The following is a 25,874-nucleotide window of genomic DNA, read 5'->3' as shown; positions in this document are numbered from 1 at the left end:
ACAATCTTAGAGAGACATAAATAGTACTCCGTAGTTAAACTATATCATGTGTGATTGTGCGTTACAATTGGTCCATTAATAAAAACTAGTACTAGTAATGCACCATCAAATTACTCCAAAAGATGATAAGCAAAGAAATGAACATGTTTACATTTACATAGATCATGAAAAGCTTTGACTAGTAAACAACCCATTGGTCCACATTTCTTGATGAATTGGCCCGCCCTTTCATTTTCATTTTCCTCAACCAAATGACCTCCCTATTCATGTACGCGCATTCAAAGCTAAAGTTTGCAACAAACACCACTCAACACCTAAGCATCTCTTTTCCTTTTTTCCTCCCTTTCCCTTTTTATACTTCTTCTTGTACTCCTTACTTATACTTTTGTCACTAATCATTTCACACTACATCAACACACTACACTACATTCACAACTTCCTCACTTGCTTACCAAGTCGATCATGTAACTATGACTCGACTCGAAACACTCTTCATCACCATATTCTTACTATCGTTCTCTTCCACAATCTTTGACCTTAGTTCCGCCCTTGAATTCAAAGAAGCACCTAAATTCTATAACTCCCCAAATTGTGTAAACAATGATCAAACCGTCCACATTGCAATGACCCTAGACGCCACGTACCTCCGTGGCTCTATGGCCGCGATCTTATCAATCCTCCACCACTCCACTTGCCCTGATAACCTCCGATTCCACTTCATATCGGTCTCCTCCACCGCCACGAGTCGTGATCTCAACCGTACAATAGCCACCTCCTTTCCTTACCTCACGTATTACATGTACTCATTAGATGACGCCAATGTTGCTGGTCTTATATCCACGTCTATACGGTCATCCCTCGACTGCCCGTTAAACTACGCGAGAAATTACTTAGCTGCCCTTTTGCCGGAGCGTGTGAAGCGCGTGGTGTATCTTGACAATGATGTTGTTTTGGTTGATGATATTGGTAAACTTGCTGCTACTTCTCTTGGAGAAACCGCTGTTTTGGCTGCTCCGGAATATTGTAACGCTAATTTCAGAACGTATTTTACGCCGTCGTTTTGGGCTAATCCTGCTTTGTCTATGACATTTGAAGGCAGAAAAGCTTGCTACTTTAATACAGGTATGCCATTATTTTTTCTAACATCTTTACCTTTTGATTTATTTGCTATACAAATACAAATGTGTTCTACTCGACTTATTAAAATAACTTTTCATCAAATATAAGCGAAAAGAAAAAAAATAATCGCAAACATAAGTTAAGTTTAGCAAAAATAAGTTATAATAAGTACGACTAAATTAAGTCGAGAAGAGCAGAATACGGTACACTTAATAAGTTGACTAGTTGCACATGTTAAGGCAACACACACGACTATTGAGTGCGAAATTGCGGATCCATCTTTATTTTAACATAGATTAGATTCCGAATTGAAGTAATTAATACATTGATTTTATCCCTTCATTTAATTATACAAGTACTAAATCTAATTAAGTATTGAATCAGCCTTTTAGTAAGGATGCTGAAGTTTTTGATAGACATAAATTAAATATTTTATGCTAGATTCTATTACGTCAATTGTAGATGGCATATTTAATTTTTTGACATATTAGAACATCATATTTCAATAATGTCACTAAGTGATCTAATAAATGTTACCGAGATTATATTCTCTCTGTTCTTTTTTATAGGCAAGTATTATATGCTCTTTATGCTTGTTTTCATTTTTCGAAATAAGTAAGAGATTGGGTATATCATGTACCTCGAGGTATATAGAGTTAAAAGGTTAAAAGAAGAAACTGTAATTGGAAAGAAAATTTTAGGTTGATATGATTGTTTTACGAGTGAAGGGGTCTTGGAGATGCTTGTACGATAGTGTTTTAGTCTCTAGCTAGTTGGTGATATTATCATATCAGAGAGTTGGGAATCTAAAACTTCTGCTTTACAGGAATAATGCGATGAGAGTTGTATACCACCTTTGATAAGCTGTTGGCAGAAATTCTAATAATAGTAGTATCTTCTACTATTTGTTAAAACATTGGACAATTAAGAAATTAAGGGACCGAATGTTTCTTCTAAACACGTGATAAGCTATCTATGATTTTGAGGAAAATGTACGATAAAATTAAGAGTTTATTATATAGATATGTCCATCAGATACTCGTGGAGAAAATACAAGTTCATATTTTATATTAACATGGTATTAGAGCCAACATGACATAAAGGTCATGGGTTCGAATCTTATCCACCCCTCCTTTTAAAGTGGAATATTAAACGCAGGGTATGAGGAGGGCCCATGCTGCCTCCACACTTTAAGCCCAATGGGTTCTCGTATGAAGGGGCGTGAATAATGCGTGATAGAGTATAAAACATATTTACGAGTTTCAACTATCAGCTTAAACTTTTGATTAGGTTGGTCCTTTAACAAATATTTCAACAATTGACAATCAAAATACTAGATGTAATGGATTTATATCGGTATAAGTACTGAAGAAATTTTGTTACTACTGTTGTTGATATGGGTATGCTTGAACATATGTTAGATAGCCCTGCCTAAAAAGTCAATTGAGACAATTAATGTAGGATTGGAGTTAAGTTCTCTTGTCAATTATTGAACATCAACTAGTGCTGAGATATTTTCTAGTGGGAAGGGAAGTGTCCGACGTGAAAAGATAAATATGGGTTCAAAAGTAACGTTTATAATCTATAATACTACGATATAGATTGACTAGTGATTGGTGATGCTGCATGACATAATGCTACTCATTTTTACATAGGTTTATCTTACTATAATCAACTTTATTTGGGCCTAGCTAGTATTTTGAACTTTTATTTGATCTATGTTAGTTGTAACTTGTAAGTAACATGTTTGATTATATGTTCCATATATATATATATATATATATATATATATATATATATATATATATATATATAGACCGATTTTAGGTTCTATTAGAGTGTAATATCTTTATTGAGAGTCGAAATTGTAAACTCTAAGTCATCGACAACTTCTCTTTACAACTCTACAAACAACATAAACCTAGAAACGTTTTGCATCAATATAAATCTTGTCACCTTCAATAAATCATGTAAGCCCATACGGCTTTAGTAGGTTGGGTTATAAATATATACTTGTACAAAGCTGCTAGGTGCAAGACAAATAGAGTTAATTTCATATCAGCTGACGATGATATTTTTCAACCACGAAAATTTGGACAGGTGTGATGGTGATTGATTTAGAGAGATGGAGAAATGGAGATTACACAACAAAAATTACAGAATGGATGGAATTACAAAAAAGAATGAGGATTTATGAATTGGGCTCATTACCACCTTTTTTATTGGTTTTTGCTGGGAAAATAGCCCCAGTTGATCATCGTTGGAACCAACATGGGCTTGGTGGCGATAACTTTCGTGGGCTTTGTAGGGACCTACATCCAGGCCCAGTTAGTCTTTTACATTGGAGTGGTAAAGGTAAGCCTTGGGCCCGTTTAGATGCTAAACGGCCCTGTCCATTGGACTCACTTTGGGCCCCTTATGATTTGTTGCAGACACCTTTTTTACTTGATTCCTGAAAAAAAAAACAGTACCTTTTTATTTACTTTCTATCATCTATAGGTAGGGATGTTAGGATGCATATAACATACTATATGTATACGTAAGTTTTGTTATTTTTACAAGTAACTTCCAACGTATTGAAGTTGTAGAAATACAAAAATGAGCTTGGTTATCATCAACTTGTTGATAACGAGAGAAAACGTGTAAACGTACGCATTAGAATTAAAGGTTCAATTTGTATGGTTGTTACGTAATTACTTGTATTAGACAGTATATTTATATAGTAACTATGGTTGTTACGTAATTACTTGTATTAGACAGTATATTTATATAGTAACTACTTTCCTTCATCCGACATAGATAGTCACACACGTAGTACATTATTTCAAGCCCGAGTTTAAAAATACTTAACTGGCATCTGAAATATTTGAGTTAATGATTGTGAGCAAATTGTATACAAGCACCATAAAAACTATGACAAGCTTGTTCATGATTGTTCGTTAGCATTTACAGAACATTAAACACCGTTAGCGTAGTGACATTAGACATTGATACAGGAAGTAAGAATACAGTTGCTCATGATCCTCAGGTCCTATTATAAGCTCAAATTTCATCTTTCTAACGGTTGTATATGTACTGCTACAGCTAGGATACAATTGGCTTTGGCGCTTCCTCGTAGTAGAATTCCTGGTCTTCCGCCCTAGTACTCCTCCTTCGCATGTGTTTGTAGTACACATACTGCATGATTATCTTGAAAAGAAGCAGTGTCAAGGCATAACAAACCGTTTTCTCAACATGTATTTATACATTAGTATGATTCAAGACCTTGGGCTACTAATGTTGAGATTTCTAAGAAATGGAAACAGGTATTGAAATTTAAAACCAAGGGAAAATAAAGGATACAAATAGGTCAAGCACCACGCAAACGACAGCATCCAGCAACCAAGGCATGTTGGCTTTGATTTCTTCGAATTCTGTATGTCTTGCCAATATGCTGCATTTGTTATAGAGAGGTAAAGTAGTGTGAAGTTTAGAACGTTTGACCAAATAACAGTGATACTGATTGTAAGTACTAACAAGAGAGGAGTCAGAAAGAATACCTTGCAACATAGGCGACATTAGCGATAAGTGCAAACATGAACATCAGTGGATTCAGGCCCTACAAAAGCATATGACAGCAGAGTTATCCATCATAAAAACAGGATAAAGAGGAACTATACGTTACAACTGATTTAATAAGGTCCCATGACAAATATTACCTCCACACTTCCTCTTTTGATCTGGTCAATAAAAGACAGCAATAATGCTTGTTAGTATCAAATAGTGTTGCAGGAACAAATCAAAATAAAATCAAGCAGTGTAAAATGATTTAGTATTAGGAAGTAATGAAGTATGGCTCACATTCCAAACGATCTGAGGAATCCGGCCACCCATGTAAATAGCAGCCATCAACCAACCCAACCATTGACCCACTGCACTGTGTTCAGCAGCATGTTCCTGCATATGTAGATTAGTCTCAATAAGATCTTAATGTCTCATATTGAACGATATCACAAGTACGAGTTAAGTTTTGAGATTATATGTTGTTGGAAATGGATAGGCGTACGCTTAACAACATCCTCCTCCCTGTAAAGCCCCTGTAAGCTTCTGATAATGCATTGCCCCCACTTGGCAAATTAACAGACACGGCCACCATTGCTCCTCGAGCAGCCTACCAAAAGGCAATGGACAAAAGAATAAATGAAATAAGATGCTATGTGACTGAGTATACTATTGATAGATAAGAAAATCTTTTCAGAAAGTTCGATTTTTAACAAAAAATGCTTTGTGATTCATGACATAATGAGAATGTTAAATAGTTGTCCTCTTGTATTAATCCTCAGTATCTTAGGCTGCATTAAGTTTAATTTTCTCAATAAGTTTCTTTTGCTTTTAGTCGGCAATCATCACATATATATGCGCACTAACTTGAGGACAACGAACGTAACTTTCAGTGACTACAATATTATATTTTTAATTAATTAGACAAAATGTTTGATACATTCTTATCTCGATTCTCTTCAGTCAATAACACTCAAATCAATCAACATACAAGATCTTAAGTACTGTACGAGTCTTGCAGGTAACAAACATCTTCAACAAATCTAACAAACAGAGTTTTGCTACAACTTTTCGAATACAACATCAAGTTAAGGGTCTTATAAGAAGCTGACTAAGACAACCTTTATAGCACCAATGTGTCAATTATTATGTGATGGGGACCAATAATTTCATGATTGTTTTCATGCAAAACCTTGGACTTCATTTTTACATTATTGTCAATATATTATATATACATAAAGGGTACTTTCATAAATATAGCATAGGAAATACAAAGTGTGCAAGATAATGAAAATGACTTGTTTTTTAAATTCATAAGCAGCTAAGCTGGAATAGAGATTAGTTCATGAATGTGCACCAGAAAATATGCACAAGTGGCAAAATGAGTAAACCTAAAATATTTTGAAAAAGAAGTGAAAACTTACAGGACGTGGAATTTGTCGCGGTAGGCTAGTGCCTGTGGTACCTCTCTTAGCAGGTATGGGAATAGGATTAGTCTCTTCATCATCTGAAGATGAGTGGTCGTCGAGCCCCACTGCTGAGGGACCGCTCCTAGGGCCCGACCTCAGATAAGATCGGAATGGGGGTGTGTCACTCCCAGCTAGAGACCTTGCTGACCTGCATTTAGATTATTGCACGAATAATATGTTCAGCTAATCTTTTAGTTCAACATGTTTGGATGCTAGCTGATTTTCTAGGATTATCTACAACTTTACGTACATGTAGTATCTTCGTGTTGGTGCTCTAACTGGAGAACTCGGAATTGGGATACCTGCCTCATCTGTTGGCTTCGGATTCAATGGTTTTTTCACTTCTTGATCAACCTATAATATTATCAACATTATTTAACCAACATGACAACATAATAAAATGTACAAATAATTAGTCAGTTAACGTAAGACATATATAATTACCACGGTATGGACTTTATCATGACGACATTTCCACCACGAATAGAAGTAATCATAGTACACGCTCTGCAACACTAGCACTATTGTGCTAATTGTGTAAAACTGCGAAAAATATAATGTATCAATTCCATTTATTTCAAAATAGCAGGTAATTAAAATCCTTATTGTTTATATACATAACAAAGGTGGCAAATGAGTATTGAATTTGAGTATAATCCCATCATAAACTTCGGCATCTATATAATTTCTTATAAACCATATGAATGCATCATTCGATAAGTTCATCAGTCCAACATAATCAAAATATCTCAGGAGTGATATGCGCGGCGCCCTGGACCAAGTGCATCGTTCTGTCTACTAACACAGAGTGAACATTTTGGCACAAAAATGCCTAGGGGAATAATACCTCCTATAGTACAGTTTTGATTTTTGAAGCAGTCAAGAAGCATAAAAACAATTATGTAGGGGATATTCTTGACTCAACTATTTTTCTTTTAAATTTTAATCATGCTAACATAACAATTTAAATGACCTTTATTTTTTATTTTTTTTAATCCAAAATAAGTAGTGAAAACTGAGGAGTTAGGACGAGAATAACGAGATACTAACCAAAGCTGTATAGAACTGGGTTGGCAGCTGCAAAATCACATACAAACAAAATTTAATTTAGTTAACAACCAAACAAATCAAAGCACTTAAGGCGTAACGCCAAACATTGACACTTTTTCGACAAATTAAGAATTCAAACTATAATTATAACAAATTCTTTACTAGTATACATGATCATGATTTTTTTAAGCACTAAAACACAAAATTATTGAGGGAAAGAAGAAAATAACATAAAAAAGGTAAATTATTTTTAACTTTGGTGTAAGTGTGAATGTCATCATGTCAACACTCAACTGCTTACATGACAACATGTACTCTTATAAGCTTTCACTTCCCGGTGTATGCTACGGAGTATTTTGCCTTTAATACAATATGGAATATATGGACTATTACTCCCTCCGTTTCTAAATAATTTATTGTAATGTTACGTAACACAAGTACTCGAATTATTTATGGAGTAATTGTTACTCCTTCTGTTTTATACAGAGTATTAATTTTCCTACTTTGATCAATTAATTTTTTTATTTTTTTTTTATTTATTTATTTTTTTTTTGAAAGAATGAAGTCCAAGTTCAAAGCTTGAAATAAAATAATATCTAGGAATGAAGATTACTCACCGTAGCCGGCTCCAGAAGGCACCCCGCTAGATTAAATATATCTCTGAAAACAATCATTAAAAAATTAAATTGTTACATGCACATATGCAACTTGTCACACTCAAAACAATAGCTATATAATTTTTTATATACCTACCATTTATGTATACAAAAACAATTAGTACTTGTAACTCTTAATTAAGTAAGATCTTAATAAATTACTGCCACTACTATTGCATAGATAACAGAAATGATTTTGTTTTCCCGTTTCGAAATATGGTAGGTGCATCCTTGTCCCCCCGAATGGAGCGTTCTACTAGCTTGTTGTTTCCTTATATATAGGGCTGGCCACAAGTCGAGCTGAACAAGCAGAGATCCACTGCCGATAGAGTATAAAACATATTCCTGGACCTAAGAAATAGCTTAAATGAATGATTGAGGTTCAGGAATAGGTTTTATACTCATTTTGCTGACTCATATTGGATTAGACTACCATAACCACATTGACTAGTTCAAATTACAATATCAATACGACAATAAATTCCGAATCAATGGAGCAATAGAGAAAAATGAAGGGAGAGAATTACATACCCAAGAAACCAACCGATAAGGAAGAGAAGAGAAACACCATGGCTAGACTTGGTGCGGAAATTAGTGATGATTTGAGGAACCTCGGCAACAGCCCAAGCTATTAAACTGACAATACCAAAACCAAAGGAAAGATCATCTCTAACATTACAAAGGCAATCTTTGAAGTATTTCTGAACCCATCTCGAACATGGTTTGTTCTCTTTCCAACAGTATATTGCTCTGTTTGAAGATGCTCCCCTGTATTTCGCCTTCATTTTCTCTCTTTTCGTTTACCCTTCTTTCGTGTGAATGGGTGTGATTTTATGTAGCACTTGAGTTGTGGCTTACTTATTTAGTCTTTTATTAATATAATACTCTGTTTGTTCTACAAATGTACGTATGGAGTGTAATTTAGTGCGATGCTATAAATTAGTTGGTTAAAGTTTTGGGGTTAAAATCAAATTATGTCTATATTATTGTCCTTTTGTCTATTTCTAAACTTATAAAAAAATGAATATAATTTATATGATTTAAACATGATACATATATAATGGTGGATAACGCTCCCTCTCCCTTCCTCTTTTCTAGAATTTTCTAAATTTTTTATTCCTTATTTTTCTTTAGTTTTACAATTAAGTTTTCACTTAATCTACACAAGTTGTGTAGATGTTCGTCCATTTCCTCAGGGGTCGTTAGATTTTATTTTACTAGTTGTTGGCCCGCGCGCTACGCGCGCGGTCCCCCAATGTGATTTCACCTCGGTGATTAGTGTATAATTAGTCGTAGTTTATGTGTTAATGTAATTAGTTGCGTTTTGTTTGTCGATTTTCTTTTGCTCTGATTGGCTAGCCTTAAATTTAATTTGGCTAATGATCACTTTAGTTATAGTAAATAATGATGCAGACATAGAGGCCAGAGTGGGCAGTTTTAGAAAACCTTTAAACATCGCTAATGTTTTATTTGTAATGAGGTTAAGTAATAGTTGTTAGCGTTGATCAAAGTTGAAATCTGATGGAATAGATTATGTTGCGAAGGAAGTAGTAGTGTAATATACGTGTGTTGATTGAATTGAATTTATTGCTACATTTTAATCTAGGTGATCTTAATTTGTTATTATTTTGTAAGTTGTTTGATTAGATGTTGATTTATCACCTGTAAATAGTGTTAGTTATTATTTGATTGTTTATTCCCTTTATATGTGATTAGTAAGGTAGCTTCAACAAATTACTCACGGTATATGTTAGTAATTTTTAGTAGCTAGTGCTCCTTCAATTTCATGAAATTAGACGGGAAATAAAAATTTTATGATTTGTGATTGTTGCATCGGTATTTAATGAATACATATGATGAATGGGGCTTGGCGTGATCAGGACGATTAAAGGATTGGAAAATTGGGTGGTGCAATCAAGGCGATTGAAGGATTGAAAAACTGGGTGATGCGATCAAGGCGATTGGAAGATTCAGTGGAGGATTGGCATACTGGGTGGTACGATTAAGGTGATTGGGGGATTAACAAAATGGATGGTGCGATCAAGGCGATTGGAGGACTGAGTGGAGGATTGACACACTGGGTGGTGCGATCAAATCGATTGGAAGATTAACAAACTGGGTGGCGCGATCAGGGCGATTGGAGGATTGGTAAAAGGAAATACCAACCCTTACTCAAATTAAAATGAACATAGACAAGTAGGTGTTAGAATCCTAATTTTAGGATAAGTATCTTGTATATAGTACAATACTTATTGAGATTAGTGTATAGCATAAAATTTTAAAGTTAAAAGCAACCCTCTCTCTCTCTCTCTCATTCATGTTGACTACAAGATAATCAATAAGTTTATCATATTTATAAGTTTAAGTTGTTAAACAGTTATCTAAAAGGTTTTTCACATATTATAACATAGATATCTTGTTATTGTGTCGTTTTACGAAATAGGTCTTAGGGCTTTAACCAGCGAGGTAAAAATCTTCTATTTATCTTATTTATTTACTTATACCCTAATTATCTTCTTTATCTTTTATTTAGTAATCTCTTTTTATGTGGTCTCTTTCTCTTTTTATTTTTTTTTTAACAAATTGCAGATAGAGTTTATAGTTAAGTTCTACTTGCATATGTACCTTATTCATTTGGATTCATGTTTATAAGAAATTTATCTATCTCAATTTTATTACAGGTTGTACTCTCTCTTTCTCATAAAAACATTAATGTACAAACCTAGCATGATCCTACTATAGATTCTTATTAGTGTTGTCGTCTTTTGACCTCACCTTACCTCATTTTCACTTGTTTCATTACTTTCCTTCTCCTTTACCTTCTCCTCCATTTTCTTAATGTTTTACAAATTTCAAAAACTATTTTTCAATTTGATTTTTCCCTTCCCTCATTAAGTACTTTTTGTACTTATATTTTACAATTTTGCATATTGTAACACCGCTAAATACTTAGCTTGTAATTATTTACTTAACAACTATTACTTAACCTCATTAAGTTGATGACAATGCTAAGTAAACAATGATCTTTAAGGCTCCTTGTTAATTATAACATGAGTAATTTGTTGAAACTTAAAACTGATTGATTGTCTATATATGTTTTTTTTTTTTTTTTTTTTTCAAACTTTCCTCATTTTATAAACAAAAATATCTTCTAATATTAAGAATTTTATTTAAATGTTTAACAAATGAGAAAAGGGTTAATTTTTAACAACTTACATAATAATTTTTGTAAAAAAATAAGAATGTATTAAATTGAACAGCCAAGGAAAAATCGAAAAATTATAAAAGTTGTTTACATTATGGCACATGTTATTTACAATTTTTCCTCAAATTTTCAAATTGAAATCTACAAAATTTCTACTACTCAATACAATCAGACCAGACCCAATCAATCTCCAAATAAATAACCAACTTTCTGCCATTGACACCTCGTGGTTGCTCAATTAAATCGACAGAAGAATGCAAGTAGAAAAACCTGAAATATTGCAAAGAGGCAATTTTATGTAGCCACAATATAAATTAGAAAACTCCAACTATTCACCTTAAGAATGGCTTAAGATATACTTCAATAACCACTAAGTTGTCACTGAACAATTAAGATATGAGCCTTCCCAAAAAAAAAAAAAAAAAAAAAAAAAAAAAAAAAAAAAAAAAAAAAAAAACACAATTAAGATATGTTGTTAGCTTTTACTACAGCTAGATATCCAGATTGATGGTCCTTATTCATTTCCATAAGGAAGTAAAATATTGTGTTCAAAACTCCCAAACGAAAGCAAGTTTCGGAAAGAAGCATCCACGCACATAAACATATTAGCTGAAGTAAGAAAAAGCTCTAGAATCTAAAACTTGTGAACCAGTTAATAATTATAAGAACATTAAGGTTAGTAAGGTATTACCTTTTTCTCTCTATTTTATTATACCCCAAAGCCTGGTTATATCATCACCACAAACAAAAGTTAGTCTTTTGACTCTTCCAGACACTTGGATCCACCTATACACATTTTCAATCACACAAGCACTTGATCTTGAGAACAACAACCTGTATATTTGTCTATCTTACGACATTGTGTGTTCTGTTAGAGCAACAATACACTTGTTCCTGATTCCAATTTTCGAATCTCTTTCGTTGCTTCATAGCTAACCCATCTGTCATCTGTAGTCACAAAACAGTATATTGTAGGAAATAAGGAACTTATTAACTACTCTGAATACATTGGATAATCAGTATAATTCAATGAAGTGTATTACATGACAGTGCATCAGAATAAAGTCAAATGGAAGGAAGTTCCGGCTTAGAGTTGGAGTTATACTTGCTGCTCCTTCTAGTAGGCTAGGGAGATGTTGTGCAGCATCCTTCGGCATTTAGAGAGGATTTGAGAGTGTTTACTGCATGTAATCCATATCCGACAGCCATCAGTTCAGCTCCTACTTTGTCCAGCATTATTGTAGCCACTCTCTATCCGATTGTATACAAAACAACTGTAATTGAACAAAATATTTACAATTTTAAAGAGGAAATATACAAAGTGCACAGATGAGTGATTATCATGAGAATATTTGATTTCAACTGATCAAATAGTAGCCAAACCTGAAAATATACGAAATAAAATCATTTTCACTTATTTGGGATAATCTAAAAACCACGTTCAATGGTAGAAGATAAAGGAATTTGCAGTATCACACTATCACATGCTCATATTCTTAAGGCTTAATAGTCACTTAGATGAGAACTCTAATAATATTAATTGACCACCAGAGATAAAACAGACAATCAGAACCTATATTTAGAACAATGCACCTAAGGTTCCAATGTAGCTAAATATAAAAAACTAACATCTCATTCAAATCAAGAGATCAATCAAGTAATAGCAAAGGCAAAAGAGGATTCGTCCAGCTTGAGTATATTATTAAATAATTACCAAGATAGAGAAGTCATGCCTTGACAGAGCTCGCCAAGGGGAGAATGGCTAACATTGCTCTTGAAAAAGGTCAGATCTTCCTGTGTGCATCCAATGACTGATGCTAGGTGATCCTCACACTCAGACCAGATTCGTGTTCATGCTAGGTGACCCTCACTGCATATATCTGTTAAGTGGTTTAGTCATTCAGATTGATCCTCCTCCATGAATTTCTACTTCAGACGAAGCAGCTTGTCTGTCAGGTTAATAACCTTAAATCAACGACACCAAAGAATACAACTCATAGTGGTAAATGCTAATTATCATGCAACTATTGTCGAGATCAATTGGGATAGCCATATATGCAATGGTTCTGTTTTGGGATATTCTGACTCAAAGTGATAGCCGTCTCAACAAATCATATCCAATAATCCATCATCCAAGTTCAATGCAGCATGCATGTCACTGGCCATATGAGAATCTAATTGATTAGTTTGCTATAACAGTGAAGAACAATAGAATATAACAGGTTAGAAATAGAAAAATAGAGAATGAAACATGCAAGAAGAAAAATATCAAATATCAACCTTGACGGATATTCCCTTTGCTCTCCCTCTGCAATGGCGAACTCGAGTTCGCATTGTAATAGAACTGTGCTCTGCCTTGATCTTCCTTAATAAAAATAACCCTCCAATTTCCAATGGGAACTTAAAAGCTCACTAAGGTCCTTCTTAATGCCATTGTAATGAATGAATGTATATATTTACCAATCATTTTCCTTTATTACAACTATATTGTTATTAGAAGATAGACAATTTTAATTAAAGTTCAATTTTCTATCATAAAAGATAATTAAATTAGTGCATCAAAGAGATTCCTATTTAAGACAAATCAACATAGATTTTTGAAGATACAAACGATGTTCACTCACAATCCACAGTGATTTGAAGTTCTAGCACAAACAAGATAATAGGATAACATAGGAGTAGTGGTGCATAAACAAATATGAACCTGATATTAATCTTTCAATGCTGCATATTAGCATAAAACTAAAAAAACATCTTTCACCTAATAAGGCACCACAAGGATTAAGTATAAACTATTCCTAAGTAGTCAAATTCTAGAGACTTCAATAAAACCCAAATTGATATTTAGTTTGTAACAGATAAATACGTGATAATTACACTATTTTGGTTTATACAAAAGCAAAGAGTCCTAATGCAGTGAAGAAATAAACAATATAGGCAAGCTGATTCTTGTCACAAAGAATACCAACAACTTAAAATACCATGAGAATATAAGATATTGTAAAAAAAAATAAAAAGAGTATACCTTCAGCATTATCATGAACTACTGCCATCTTGATACATCTGGGCAAAGCATTGTCAAAAGAAGATAATACAGCTCATCAGCAAGGGAAATACCAATATGTCCAAAACAAGCATAATTGGTTAACATCCAACTCAAAAGTATATTTCTTGCCATCACAGGATAAAAGGGCAATACAATAATATCAAATATTATTAAAATGAAGAACAAAAATCAAAACTTTAACAAATTGAATAATTAAAAAAGCCTCGGAATTGCAGATTTTTTCAACAAAGCCTTTGGGCTAATCAGTCCTGAAAGATAGTGTTTTTAACTGATTTCATCATTGGCTATTTAATTTTAAAAAATTAAAATATGAAATCATATTCAACAATGCCAAACAGCCCATAAAGATAGCAGTCCACAAACACTAATCATGTTCAAAGGATTAAGGATGCCTATTGCATTTAATTGAAATGCATCTGTTGGCTATAAAGTTTTGTTCAAAAACCTCGTTCAAGTCTATCAAAGTTCAGGTGGATACGGACATAATGTTAGCTGTCTGACTATATCGTTTATACACATAAGATCCAAGATCCTACCCATTCAATCATCATATCTCCAGCAATACAAATTTAAAGCCGAAAACCGGCTCATAAACCAAGCACATCAACAAGAAGCATTCAACATTTTCCCCAAACACCCATAATTCTATCATTTTATGCAACCATTGCAATTGGCAAAATCATGTATTTTCAGCACAAAGCAATGTTCATTGAAAGAAATCAACATTCAATTAGCAATTTCAATTACTAACAACTGAAAATAAAGCCAAAAAAAAAATAAAAGAAATAAAAAAACCCAACAAACCTTAATCCTAAACTTGATTTTTGGAGCATCTGTAATTTCATGTCCGACTTCAAAGTAATAATCTGCAGGTTGCTCGGGATCCCTCCATGTCAACATCAATCAAATAAATTTGATCTTCAACACCCAAAATCCAGAAAGTTATTATCCTGTACACCCAATATCAGAAATTCTGCTGAAACAAAATTTTAATGGACGCAACAACACCCTCAGCTTGGAATCCCCAACAATCAGAAGCAAAAAAAACTTCAAATCTGACAAAAGGGTTCACAAAATTAGGGGAACCCAGAATCCCAGATCAAGAGTTAGGTTATAGCAAAATACCGAAAATAATAGCAATCAATAAAGAACGAAAAAATTGTTCTGTGCTCCGATCCATTAACAAACTATAATTGAAAAAAAAAAAAATCAATCTTCATATACAATCAATTAAAGTCGAAAAATATTTTGAAAAATCCTACATTGTGAAATTGATATCCGATTATTACACAAAGAAAACATCCTTAACTCAGAAAGTTGTTTCAATGGATTATAGATAGAAATTAGAAGCCGCTTCAATGGAGATGAAGGGAAAGTGTTGTTGCATGACAAACCAAATTAATTGATTTCAAGTTTCTCGCTAAAAAACAAAAAAATTACAAAAAGTAGCAATTAACCTCATTGTCTAAGATTTCCAGAATTGTTTGTGCACAAATGTTTGGTAATTTTCCAATTTGTAACAGTTTTGTCACATTTCTCATGAAAATATGTATCTAGCAAGTTGAACTTTAGGGTTTCTGAAAACACTCAATTATGAGTTATCCAAAAGCAAATTGATAAATATGAGCAAACAATCAAGAGGAAGAGGAGAACCTGGACAGCGGCATCATCATCAGCGGTGGACATGTTGACGGCGGCGTGAGACGAACTGATGATGATGCCGCTTTCCAGGTTCTCCTTCTCTTGCACCACCGAATGGAGTTTTTGATTTTCTTCAGGAGTCCCTAGATTGTGAAATTGATATTCGATGATCACAAGAGAAAACATCTTCTGCACATAAGCTGTTAAAAAGGAAGAGAAATATATCAAAACTCGCTTCAATCGAGAACTCAACATTTTATTCAAACAATTTTGGGGAGAATTTCAAAAAAGAGAAAAGAGAAAAGAGAAAAGCAATTACCAATTGCAGCAAAACTAAACCCTAAAGTTGCTGCCAAGTCAATTGAAAAATCAATTACCCCAATTCTCAAAAATCTCACATGAATTTGATTACTTTAAACGATTCTAATTCATCACAAAGGAGAAGGAGAGAGAGCTAAGAAGACGCTTCAATGGAGTATTCAGGGTACGCACGTAAAAGCAACTCAAAGGTGAAGAAAATGAAAGGAAGACAGTAAAATCAGGGAAAGGAAGGAAAAAGAAAGGGAAAGGGGGCAGAAGAGTCTTCATACAAAATGACAATCCTACCCCTGAAATTTTGGTGATTCAGGAAAGGAGGCAAAGGGTAGGGGCGGTATTTCCCTGTTCCTAATGAACAGTAAATTTGGGAGTTCATCTTGTGCTACAGTAAATGTGCTATGGACTTTTATAAGAAATTATAGATTTAACATAACCAACATTAACCAAAAACAAATACATTAGGTTCCAAAATAATCAAAGCTACCTCTGCATGTTAAATACAAACAATTAAGCCCTAAGAAAGTAAGGATCCACAAGCTGATATTTCACATTTTGAAGATCAAGTATGGGCTCCCTTGCGTGAACCTGCTTTTTTAAATCAACAATACCACATCAATGAGGGCTCAAATACAATTCTAATTGAATGTAATCCTTCCCCAAACTAACAAAAAATGTGGGCTTTTTTCACATTGAGCTATAATCCAACAAAATCTAGATTCAATAGAGCTATAAACAATTCATATAAAGAGATAATCAAGAATTTAGCTGCTATTTTCCAAAAATTTAAGATATTAATGTCAATATAACAACAATAATTATGAAATCAAATTATACCAAATTCCAATTAATTAAACAAAAATAAAACAAAATAATCAATTTAATTGCAAAAAATACAGAAAATCTCACCCATATCCATACCCATATGCCATGATCGCAAGATTTGATAAAGAATCAATACTTTTAAATCAGGTATTAACACTCAACCAATTATTTAACAATGATAACAAAAATTTATCTGATATGCACTTTAAAAGTGAACAGTCAAAATCAAACAGCTAAATAGGGGAAAACCACATAAAGATTACTTTTTATTTAAGAACTCACCTCTCAATATATGTTGGCAATTGCACATCATTGTTTTTCTCAGCAACTTGAAAATAGAGAGTTAGTTGTCAGCAAGAACTATTGGTAATTTCACCCCTCAACCCTGTTTCACACATTATTTAACAGGCTTGAGTTTATATTACCCAATGACATTCTTTTCATAATCAGAACCAGTGAAGCGAAACCAAAAAAAAAAAAAAAAAAAAAAAAAACAAAATCGATGACTAAATTACTTCAAAGATCTCAGTTTGATTGTAAATTTCCAGTCCAAATTCTAGGGCATTGATTGAAAACCTAATTAACATCAACCCGTTCTAAAATTCTGTGAAAATAAACCAAAAATTACTCCTTCCTTATTCAACCGAGGACCAAGTGACCAACACAACTTTCTCCATTGAAAAGGCAAAAATTGTAAACTTAATCGACAACATTAAGTGAAATCTCAGTTTAATTAAGCAATTACACTTTGCTTGGTTCAACTCTATGCACAACCTTTTAACAACATGCTTTTAATCATTTTAGTAGTTACCATTACACCATTCATAAGCAAGGCATAAGCACATATGAATCTTACTCATAGACCATAAAAATTCAATCGGTCACAATTAACAGTAGAAACAGAGTGTGTAAAACACACATATTCATGGAAATATTCATACCACGTCATGAGGAGCGCACCATAAGAAATAAAACCAAAACCAATTCATAAAACCCACTATTCATTCAACATTATTATTCTAAATTAGGAAAGAAAAGGAGATGAGAGTTGAATCAAATTACCTCATCAAGCCGTTAGAGGAAACTGAAACTTGAGAGGTTGTGGCAGTACACGATAGAGGTGTCGGCAACAATGGGAGCAATTTTGCCAATCAAATCAAAAAAAATGGAAGCCAAAGTGAGAAGAAAAAAGGGGGAAACAAACAGAGGTTTGTGGGTCTTCAATTACAGTAAAAGAAGACCCTAAATTGACTCAATAATCAAATTAGGTTCCAAAATTCATATAAATTCTCTTCACTTTACAAAACCAATAAGATTATTAGTATGACCTTTTATACTTTCACCAAATATATAACTGTTTGTTCAATACTCCACCTTTACAAAATGAAAATTGTCTACACTAACAAATATACATGAACGATAAATAGTATTTTGGCAAATGACGTCCATACCCAAAATAGCTCGTTGAATACACTCGTGCTGCACTGAGGAGATACCAAAATATTGGTGCAAGGGGACCCGTAGTGAGTAAAATATGACCTGCTGGTCCTTGAAATTGAAATGATCACCAGACCATTATTCATCTCCAAGCTGAGTGAGTAAGGCAATAACCTGGAAAAGAATAACATCAATTTTAGTATCATCCTCAAAATGAGCTATAAGTTAAATTATTGTTCTCACTAACAGTAAGGAGTTTAACAATATGCAGTAAGGTGTCTAAGTCCAAAATTCAAAGTGAAGCTTGACAAAATATGTGATTATCCTTCATGCCTTTGATTGCAAGAGGAAATGAAAACAAATAATATATCGTAATAGAAAAAAAAAAACTCTTTCTGAATTTTTACCTTACTATTTTGGTTATTAGAAGCTGAAGCCTCTTTCTGTACCCTGGATGGCTTCTTGGCTAGGTCAAGCCTTCATCAGCACTTGGCTTGACATACGCCTGTAATTTGGAAGCAGAAGCACGAACTGCTTCAGGTGATGGTGAGTAGCCCCTTCGTCTCAAGTATTCTTGTATGACAGTTTTGCCTGCTTCCTCACCAACGATGTTCTGAAGTCATCACAAAATGAAAAACATTAAGTGAGAAGCTTAAGCATTTGCTGCTACCAATCTATTTCTTTCAACATTAGAAATACCAAGCAATCAACAAATTAAGAATAATAATTCATTCTCTATTTTATCATAAAATTCAGAGCTTTCTACACAATTGCTTCCATGAGCTTTCCCGACATCTGATAGCTTAGATATTTGAAAAAAACAACAATGCAGGTACAACGTATATCAGTATATGTCCAATGTTTCTAAAAGGATTGCATTCCCAGCAATCTATTTTTGGTAACCATTCAACTTCATGAGTTAAGACGAGGGATTTGAGAGTCGAATTTAGTTCATATGTGCCAATGCATTCTAGACAAAACTGACAATCTAAACCCCCAAATTCTGATAATTTTACCATTACAGGCCATTAATGGGTCCTCACCAATGCTCAAAGAAATTCAAACCTAAATGAACAAGTAATACAAACACACAATCTGGAATTCACTTCATATGTTCCAATGCATTCTTTTCCTCAATCACATTGGCTTCAGTCCCAAAGGAAGCTAAGGATCAATCTGATATTACAATCTTTAAAGAAAGAACAAATCTTATATTTCCTCAAAACACAAAAGGAATCTTTCACCAAACACTTGCTATTTCTTCTACTTCCCTAAACTAACTCTCATAATGCTGCACTCAAAATCTCGAAAATATCAATCAAATTCAAACACCATTCATCACTAATTTTCCCATTATTAACAACACAAGGTCCAGTAAGTATGATTGCAAATAAAAGCTCAAAAAGCCAAAAGTACTACCGCCTCATTCCCCTTATAAAAGCTCAAGCTAAACCAACCCACATTCAAAAAGTAAAAAAATCCATCAAATCACCCAACTAAAACAATAAACAACCACATTTCACAAAAACAACAAGCACCCAAAAACAAAAATCACACAAAATAACAAATTAGTACAAAACAATTAATTAATACAAAGTACTTTTTTATAATTTAATAAAAATTAAGAACAGAAATTACCTGAAAAAACGCAATTGCAGAAATAGCCGCAACAACATAAGCAAGGGTAGCATAAACAACAACAACAAAAGGTGGGAAGCAAGTGTAATCTCTCAATTCCAACATTCTTACTCCCCCTTTTTCTCCCGCAATATAAATTCGAACCAAAAATTTTTTTTCTTTTTTTTTTAAAAAAAAAAATCCTCTACTTTTTCTGGGAATTTGAGATGAAAAGAAGGGTGAAATTGAAACAACAAAAAAAAGGGGAAAAAATTACGACTTAATTGAGCAAACACTTCAATGGCTGAGGGAAAGCTCGGAAACTGCTTCAATGAACTAAAAAACCCTAGCGTCAGCCATGGAAAGAGGGAAAGGGGATGGCAATGAGGGTAGATTAAATTAAATAAATTATGAGCGTACCTCAAAAGCTGCTTCAAAGGAAGAAAGAGAGCTAAGAAGGAGCTCCAATGGAGGATTCAGAATGTGCGCTTCAATCGAGGGGAGAGATGGAAGATGGAAATATGGAATAAAGCAGGATAGGAAAGTCCAATGGCACCATTACAAAGAACAGCTGGGATGCGAAAACAAAAAGACCAAACTACCCTGGCAATCTGGGCAATCAGTGAAGGGGGCTAAGGGCAAGGGCGTAATTTGGTGCTAAGGTAAGGGAAGGGCAGTAGCGTCAATTTTCTGTTCATAAGGAACAGTAAATTGGGAATAGTAAGGGTGGTTGAGGCTTTTATAAGGGTTATAGATTTATTTTTTTTTTATCAAAAAGGTAATAATTTTTTGTCCAATTATCAGTTCGTTGGTAAAAATTTGTCCGAAATCGTAACGGTTGTCAATTCTTCAAATGCGTTTAAGTAAATTAGATGAAAATAATCCTTACCGCTACAATAAATTGTTAGACAGTCTCTTTGAAAAGGTTGTATATTCCATCAATGTGTGCGAAAGATGTACCACAGTGCAAGATCTATTCAACGATCGTAGTTCTGATGAAGGAAACTCTTGTTTCATTCAATTTATATATTTGTTTGTTTATATTTCATTTGTTGATGTCGTATGACTTTTATTAATGAATTGATTTGTTAAAATATATATATATATATATATATGTAGTGTTGGATTGGTAAATTAATGGGATCATCCATAAATGGAATGAAATATTCTTGTAGGTAGGTTGTAAATGAAAATTGTTATTTTAGGTAGGAAGGAGTAATAGTTTATTGAATTCTTTTTAATATCACGAATTCACGATTATCAATGTTTTATTTTGACAAATTAATGTATTTGGTTAATAGAGTAATTACTTATTTATAAAAATTGAATACCAATGTAATGAACTAGCATTAGATTATTTCAAGTTTTTTTTTTGTGTTCCACCCGATTTTCCCTTTGGGCTAATCTGGATTCGGAGATTAGTTTTGGGTGGTAAGGTTTCACTCCCATCTCAATTGTTGTTGCGGGGATCAAATCTGAGTGATTAAATTATTTTAAGTGATTGTAAAAAAAACTTGTATTAACATTTGTTCAACTATATTCTGTAAGAAATACCTGAAAAAATAATTGTACATTATAATTGAAATTATTCTGATCCATGACTTCTTAATGTTAAATGAAATATTGCAATACTTTTCTTAATTGTTATTCTTTTCAATATGTTATTAATTACAACGTACTTCATATAAAATCCCTTCTAAAATGAGTTTATTAGAGTCAACCCTAGCTAGCTTGCTTCATGCATGCATGCTTAAATTTATAGAGCTAGCCAATTGTTCTATCTAGATTCTTACTTTATACTTTAAATTGTTAGGGTTGTGACGGCGTAATGGAATTAAAGATGATATAGATATTGAGAAGATTAATTGGGAATAAATAAGGCAAGAAAACGAATAAAGAGAGACACACAATTTATCGTTAGAAATACAAAAATCCTACATTAGTAACAAATCAACGTTTGACTTTTTTTCTTCATCATAATATCACGAAATATGGAGTAATACTACTCCCTTCGTTTCAATATGACAGTCTCATATAAAATCAATCACATAAATAAAAAAACAAGAATATTTGGAATCTAACATTAAAGTCGAAAACAATTCATAAATAGTTTTGTCTTATTTAAATTGTTTTGATTTTTTTAGGAAACCGTCAAACATAATTGCATAATTCAAGGGAATAATTTCTTTACTTAGAGTCATGTCATCAATTTACAATCAATTAATCAAACCAATCAGAATTTAATATGTATATAATCGGAAATAAAAACTAAGTTAAAAGTGGAATACATTCAATATGGGTAGATCTTTTTAAAACGCTCAAAATAGTGTATGGAACTAAAAATTGAAACGGAGGGAGTATTTGATAACTTTTATAATAAATGAGAGATTATACTCCGTAATTATTCATGACAAAAAATTCAAAAATTGTGTTGTCTGTAATAAGCAAACATGATGCCATGCATACATACGCTACCATGAATATAACCACAAATTATAACAAAGTTCAACGCTTTTATTAAAATGATAAACTTACATGATATTTTATATTCTGAATCTGAAGCTTGATACCGTCACTATACATGTACAACATTACCTCATGATTCTATCCCATGATAGTTCTATTCTACTCCATATATAAGGAGCATGCAAATGATGCAATGTTGTATTGGTACCAAATGGTCCAAATGTGGCAACATTCATTTCACTTAATTCAGTACATAATAGAATACTCCTTCCATCCTTTTATTAAATATCTGTATTCTTTTTAACAAATCAAAATTAAGGGTCTGTTCTCATTGACTGAACTCAGCTGAACTGAACTGAACTGAACTTATTAATTAGTGATTTTTAACTACGAATTAGTGATCTTTGATTATTTATTATTATACATATGTGTATATACAAATATACATATTAAAATATTTAAGAAAAATATACTATATGATTATAATATTTATGGAAAATATATTAAAAATATGAAACCCCAAAACATTTTAAAAACATATACTATTTAATTAAAAAATAAAATATTATTATGACAAAAGAACACAAAACACTTTGTAAAAAATTATCACAATTAGGAAAAAAAAAACTGGAACGAAATTAAACAGAGCCAACACCCCCAACTGTGTACCACTCTCTTTATTATTCTAATTAATACAATGTTATTATTAATTTATTATTAATAATTTATTATTATTATTATTATTATTATTATTATTGTCGTTATTGTAATAAGAGCTTAAAAGAATGAAATTTGGCTTTATATCATTAGCAATACCATTAGACATAAACTGAACTGAACTGAACTGATTAGAGCTGAACTGAATTGGGAACTGAACTGAACTGAAAATAAACGTATGAGAACAGGCCCTAAGTACCTATTTCTATTCTAAGGCTGTACGAGTAATATTTGAGAATATTCTTTACTTTTTGATGAGTTGTCATCACTTTTTTGTACTAATAATGACTTTTTACATCAATTTCCAACCTTTTTCTCTCTTTCTTTTCAATTATTCTCAACCACTTTTTTTTTTTCTTCCTATTTCTCTCTAATCCCACATGCACTTATGTACTTCCACCAACTTTTTAATTTTTGTGAAAAAAAACCCAGCTAGGTTCTTAATAAAGAGATGGAGGGAGTACTAGTTAAAAATTCCATGTGATTCTATATATATATATATATATATATATATATATATATATATATGTATATATTACAGATTTACTAGTAGAGTTCTTAAGGTTGGGAGTTTAATCCCCATTAGAGGCATTTTGAAGATAGGGGTCCCTTATCCTTCCTCCTCACGCTCAAAGTGTCTGACGTGTAAATAACGGACCAAAAAACCATGAGGGTTGAGGTACAGTCTCGCCTTACTTAAAAAAAATTACAAATTTACAGTACTTTGCGCGTAACATTTTAAAAATCCAATATGCAATAAATATTTTACATTTGTTCTAAAGTTATTGATAATTTACCTCCTTTATATAAGTAAAAATCAAATCTCTACAAGTGAAAGTAATATATTATGTATTTTATAAAACTTATTGTATCTCATTGCCTATTTACATCAAAAATATTTGAGATTTATATTTACCTCGAAGGGGTAAAATTTATCTTAATATTAGATGTGTATTAATATTGTTATAAATCGGATGTATACAAAAGTAATTGCTCTGAATTAAATGATTAGTAAATATTGTTAACTATAGAGTATTAGAGTGCATGTTTCCCTTTTTTTTATTTTTTTTTGTTTTGTCTAAAGGCAAAATAAAACTAACGAACATCTCGAGAGCATTGGATAAGATTACTAGTTAAAAGTAGAAATATTAAATTAAAATAAATATAAATCACACTAATTGACTCATAATTTTATCATACATTTCAAAATTAATACCATTTTAGGTTAAATTTTAAATGTTTAATCTAATGTTCAGAGCGTTCGTTGACAAGATCCAATTAAAATTAGTAATGTTGAACAAGTATTCAGTAGTAAAAAAAAAAAAAAAAAGAGTTGAAAGTGGAGATCGAAAAAGGCAAATGATGAGGTGTAGGATGAGAAGGATGACATGATTATGATGAGAAGAAAGAAAAAAGGAGAAAGATAGAGTCGATTATAAAGACGACGCGTGTGAGTAGCGGCCTCGGTTCGCTGCAATCTGTACCTTTTGCTATCACTTCTGTCTTTCTCGAATTAATGTCTCGTCTTTGTGTTTGTAATTGTCTTCAATTCCCTCTCTTTGCCGCATTTAAGCAGTAACAGCCAATGCCATGCTCGATGTTTATTCTTTTTAGCTTTCTTACCACTTGTCAACATGCATAAGTTCACCATATCAACTACTTCCTCCGTTTTTTTTTACTTGACCTGCTTTGACTTTTACACTATTCATCACCCCTCTTTTGACCGTTTTTTGTGAATGATATGTAAGGAAAAACATATTCATGTGAGATATTTTTGAATTCGTCTCAATAAGTACTATTATAATATACAACTTTTATAATTTTTACTTATGGAGAAATAAAGTTATTGATTGCTAAAGTTTTGCATTGGCAAGCGTGATAAAAGAAACAGGTCAAGTAAAAAAAAACAGAGGAAGTATATTCTAGATTATTATCCATTTTTTTTGTTTTTAAATGAAGATAAAAATATATCCGTTACATTGTCACAAGGTCCATTTTACATTTGGATGTAGAATTATTTACTTTGTAATATTGTAGTGCGTATCATATTTCATGTATTTCAGAATATATATATATATATATTTGGTTATTTGTTCATTTAGAAACAGATTTTAAGCAAAAAAAAAATAAAATTAAAGACATATATGTATGGATTTTGTAAAATAGATTATTAATTACTAATACTCCCTCCGTCCCTTATTGATAATCCTTTATAGAAATTTTTCACGGGAATTAATGAATACAAATAAAAGTAGTAAAAATATATTAAAAAAGTAAATTTATATTGAGTATGCAAAAAAGTAGAGAGAGAAAGTAATAAAAGTACATGAAAAAATAAAATTTATACAGAAAAGTTAAATTTATACAAATATTGTTGCAAATTGGAGAGAATTTTGGTAAAAAAAATTAATATTAATGATACTTGAAAAAAAGCAAATGAGACTATTATTTCGGGACTAAAAATTGGCCATAAGAGAATATCAATAAGGGACGGAGAGAGTAATCATTATTTGCTAATTATGGAGTATTAATTACTGATTATTTATTATTGACTACTCGTATTACTAATTATATTTTGGGGTGTTTGACTGGGCCTTTGGAAATGGAGTAGAATCCATTCCAATGTTTAGTTGAGCATTATTTGTCATGGAGTCTCTTATTAATGATATCTTACTCCATTCCAACGCCTACAATTTTATATCCACCCTCACCCTTATGATTCTAAATCAATTTCAAGATAAACTTTTAAA

General features: G+C 32.3%; 2 protein-coding genes and 1 non-coding gene across 3 annotated transcripts; 1 reads left to right on the top strand and 2 right to left on the bottom strand.

Annotated features, from left to right (window-relative positions):
• Positions 1 to 326: 326 nt before the first annotated feature.
• LOC145562190 (putative galacturonosyltransferase-like 1) lies at positions 327 to 3,601 on the top strand. Its single transcript, XM_081622386.1, has 2 exons — positions 327 to 1,122; positions 3,220 to 3,601. The coding sequence occupies exons 1-2, from the start codon at positions 471 to 473 to the stop codon at positions 3,573 to 3,575; spliced, it is 1,008 nt and encodes a 335-aa protein (XP_081478512.1). The 5' UTR covers positions 327 to 470; the 3' UTR covers positions 3,576 to 3,601.
• A 353-nt stretch (positions 3,602 to 3,954) lies between these two features.
• On the bottom strand, positions 3,955 to 8,654 carry LOC145562189 (vacuolar histidine transporter YPQ3-like). Its single transcript, XM_081622384.1, has 12 exons — positions 8,366 to 8,654; positions 7,796 to 7,838; positions 7,179 to 7,205; positions 6,573 to 6,671; positions 6,379 to 6,482; positions 6,084 to 6,276; positions 5,165 to 5,269; positions 4,960 to 5,055; positions 4,818 to 4,838; positions 4,659 to 4,717; positions 4,462 to 4,552; positions 3,955 to 4,308 (listed from the first exon to the last, which is right to left on the bottom strand). Exons 1-12 carry the CDS (start codon positions 8,617 to 8,619, stop codon positions 4,204 to 4,206), a joined length of 1,197 nt encoding a protein of 398 aa, XP_081478510.1. The 5' UTR covers positions 8,620 to 8,654; the 3' UTR covers positions 3,955 to 4,203.
• A 5,650-nt stretch (positions 8,655 to 14,304) lies between these two features.
• LOC145565977 (small nucleolar RNA SNORD96 family) lies at positions 14,305 to 14,393 on the bottom strand. Its single transcript, XR_014095324.1, has one exon. It is a non-coding gene; the product is annotated as a small nucleolar RNA SNORD96 family (small nucleolar RNA).
• Between the last annotated feature and the right edge of the window lie 11,481 nt (positions 14,394 to 25,874).

Source organism: Chenopodium album, chromosome 10 (genome assembly GCF_948465745.1).
Source record: "Chenopodium album chromosome 10, dcCheAlbu1.1, whole genome shotgun sequence".
Lineage (NCBI taxonomy): Eukaryota > Viridiplantae > Streptophyta > Magnoliopsida > Caryophyllales > Amaranthaceae > Chenopodium > Chenopodium album.
Note: the sequence above shows the minus strand (reverse complement) of the source record. Positions and strands in the feature narration are given on the sequence as shown.

Bases quoted from the DNA above. Each gene is read 5' to 3' on its own strand.
- LOC145562190 (XM_081622386.1), top strand. From the start codon at position 471: ATGACTCGACTCGAAACACTCTTCATCACCATATTCTTACTATCGTTC. The intron at 1,123-3,219 runs GTATGCCATTAT...AAATTTGGACAG, and splicing joins AGCTTGCTACTTTAATACAG to GTGTGATGGTGATTGATTTA.
- LOC145562189 (XM_081622384.1), bottom strand. From the start codon at position 8,619: ATGAAGGCGAAATACAGGGGAGCATCTTCAAACAGAGCAATATACTGT. The intron at 6,483-6,572 runs GTAATTATATAT...ATAATATTATAG, and splicing joins ATGATAAAGTCCATACCGTG to GTTGATCAAGAAGTGAAAAA. The intron at 5,270-6,083 runs GTAAGTTTTCAC...GCCTTTTGGTAG, and splicing joins CGCGACAAATTCCACGTCCT to GCTGCTCGAGGAGCAATGGT.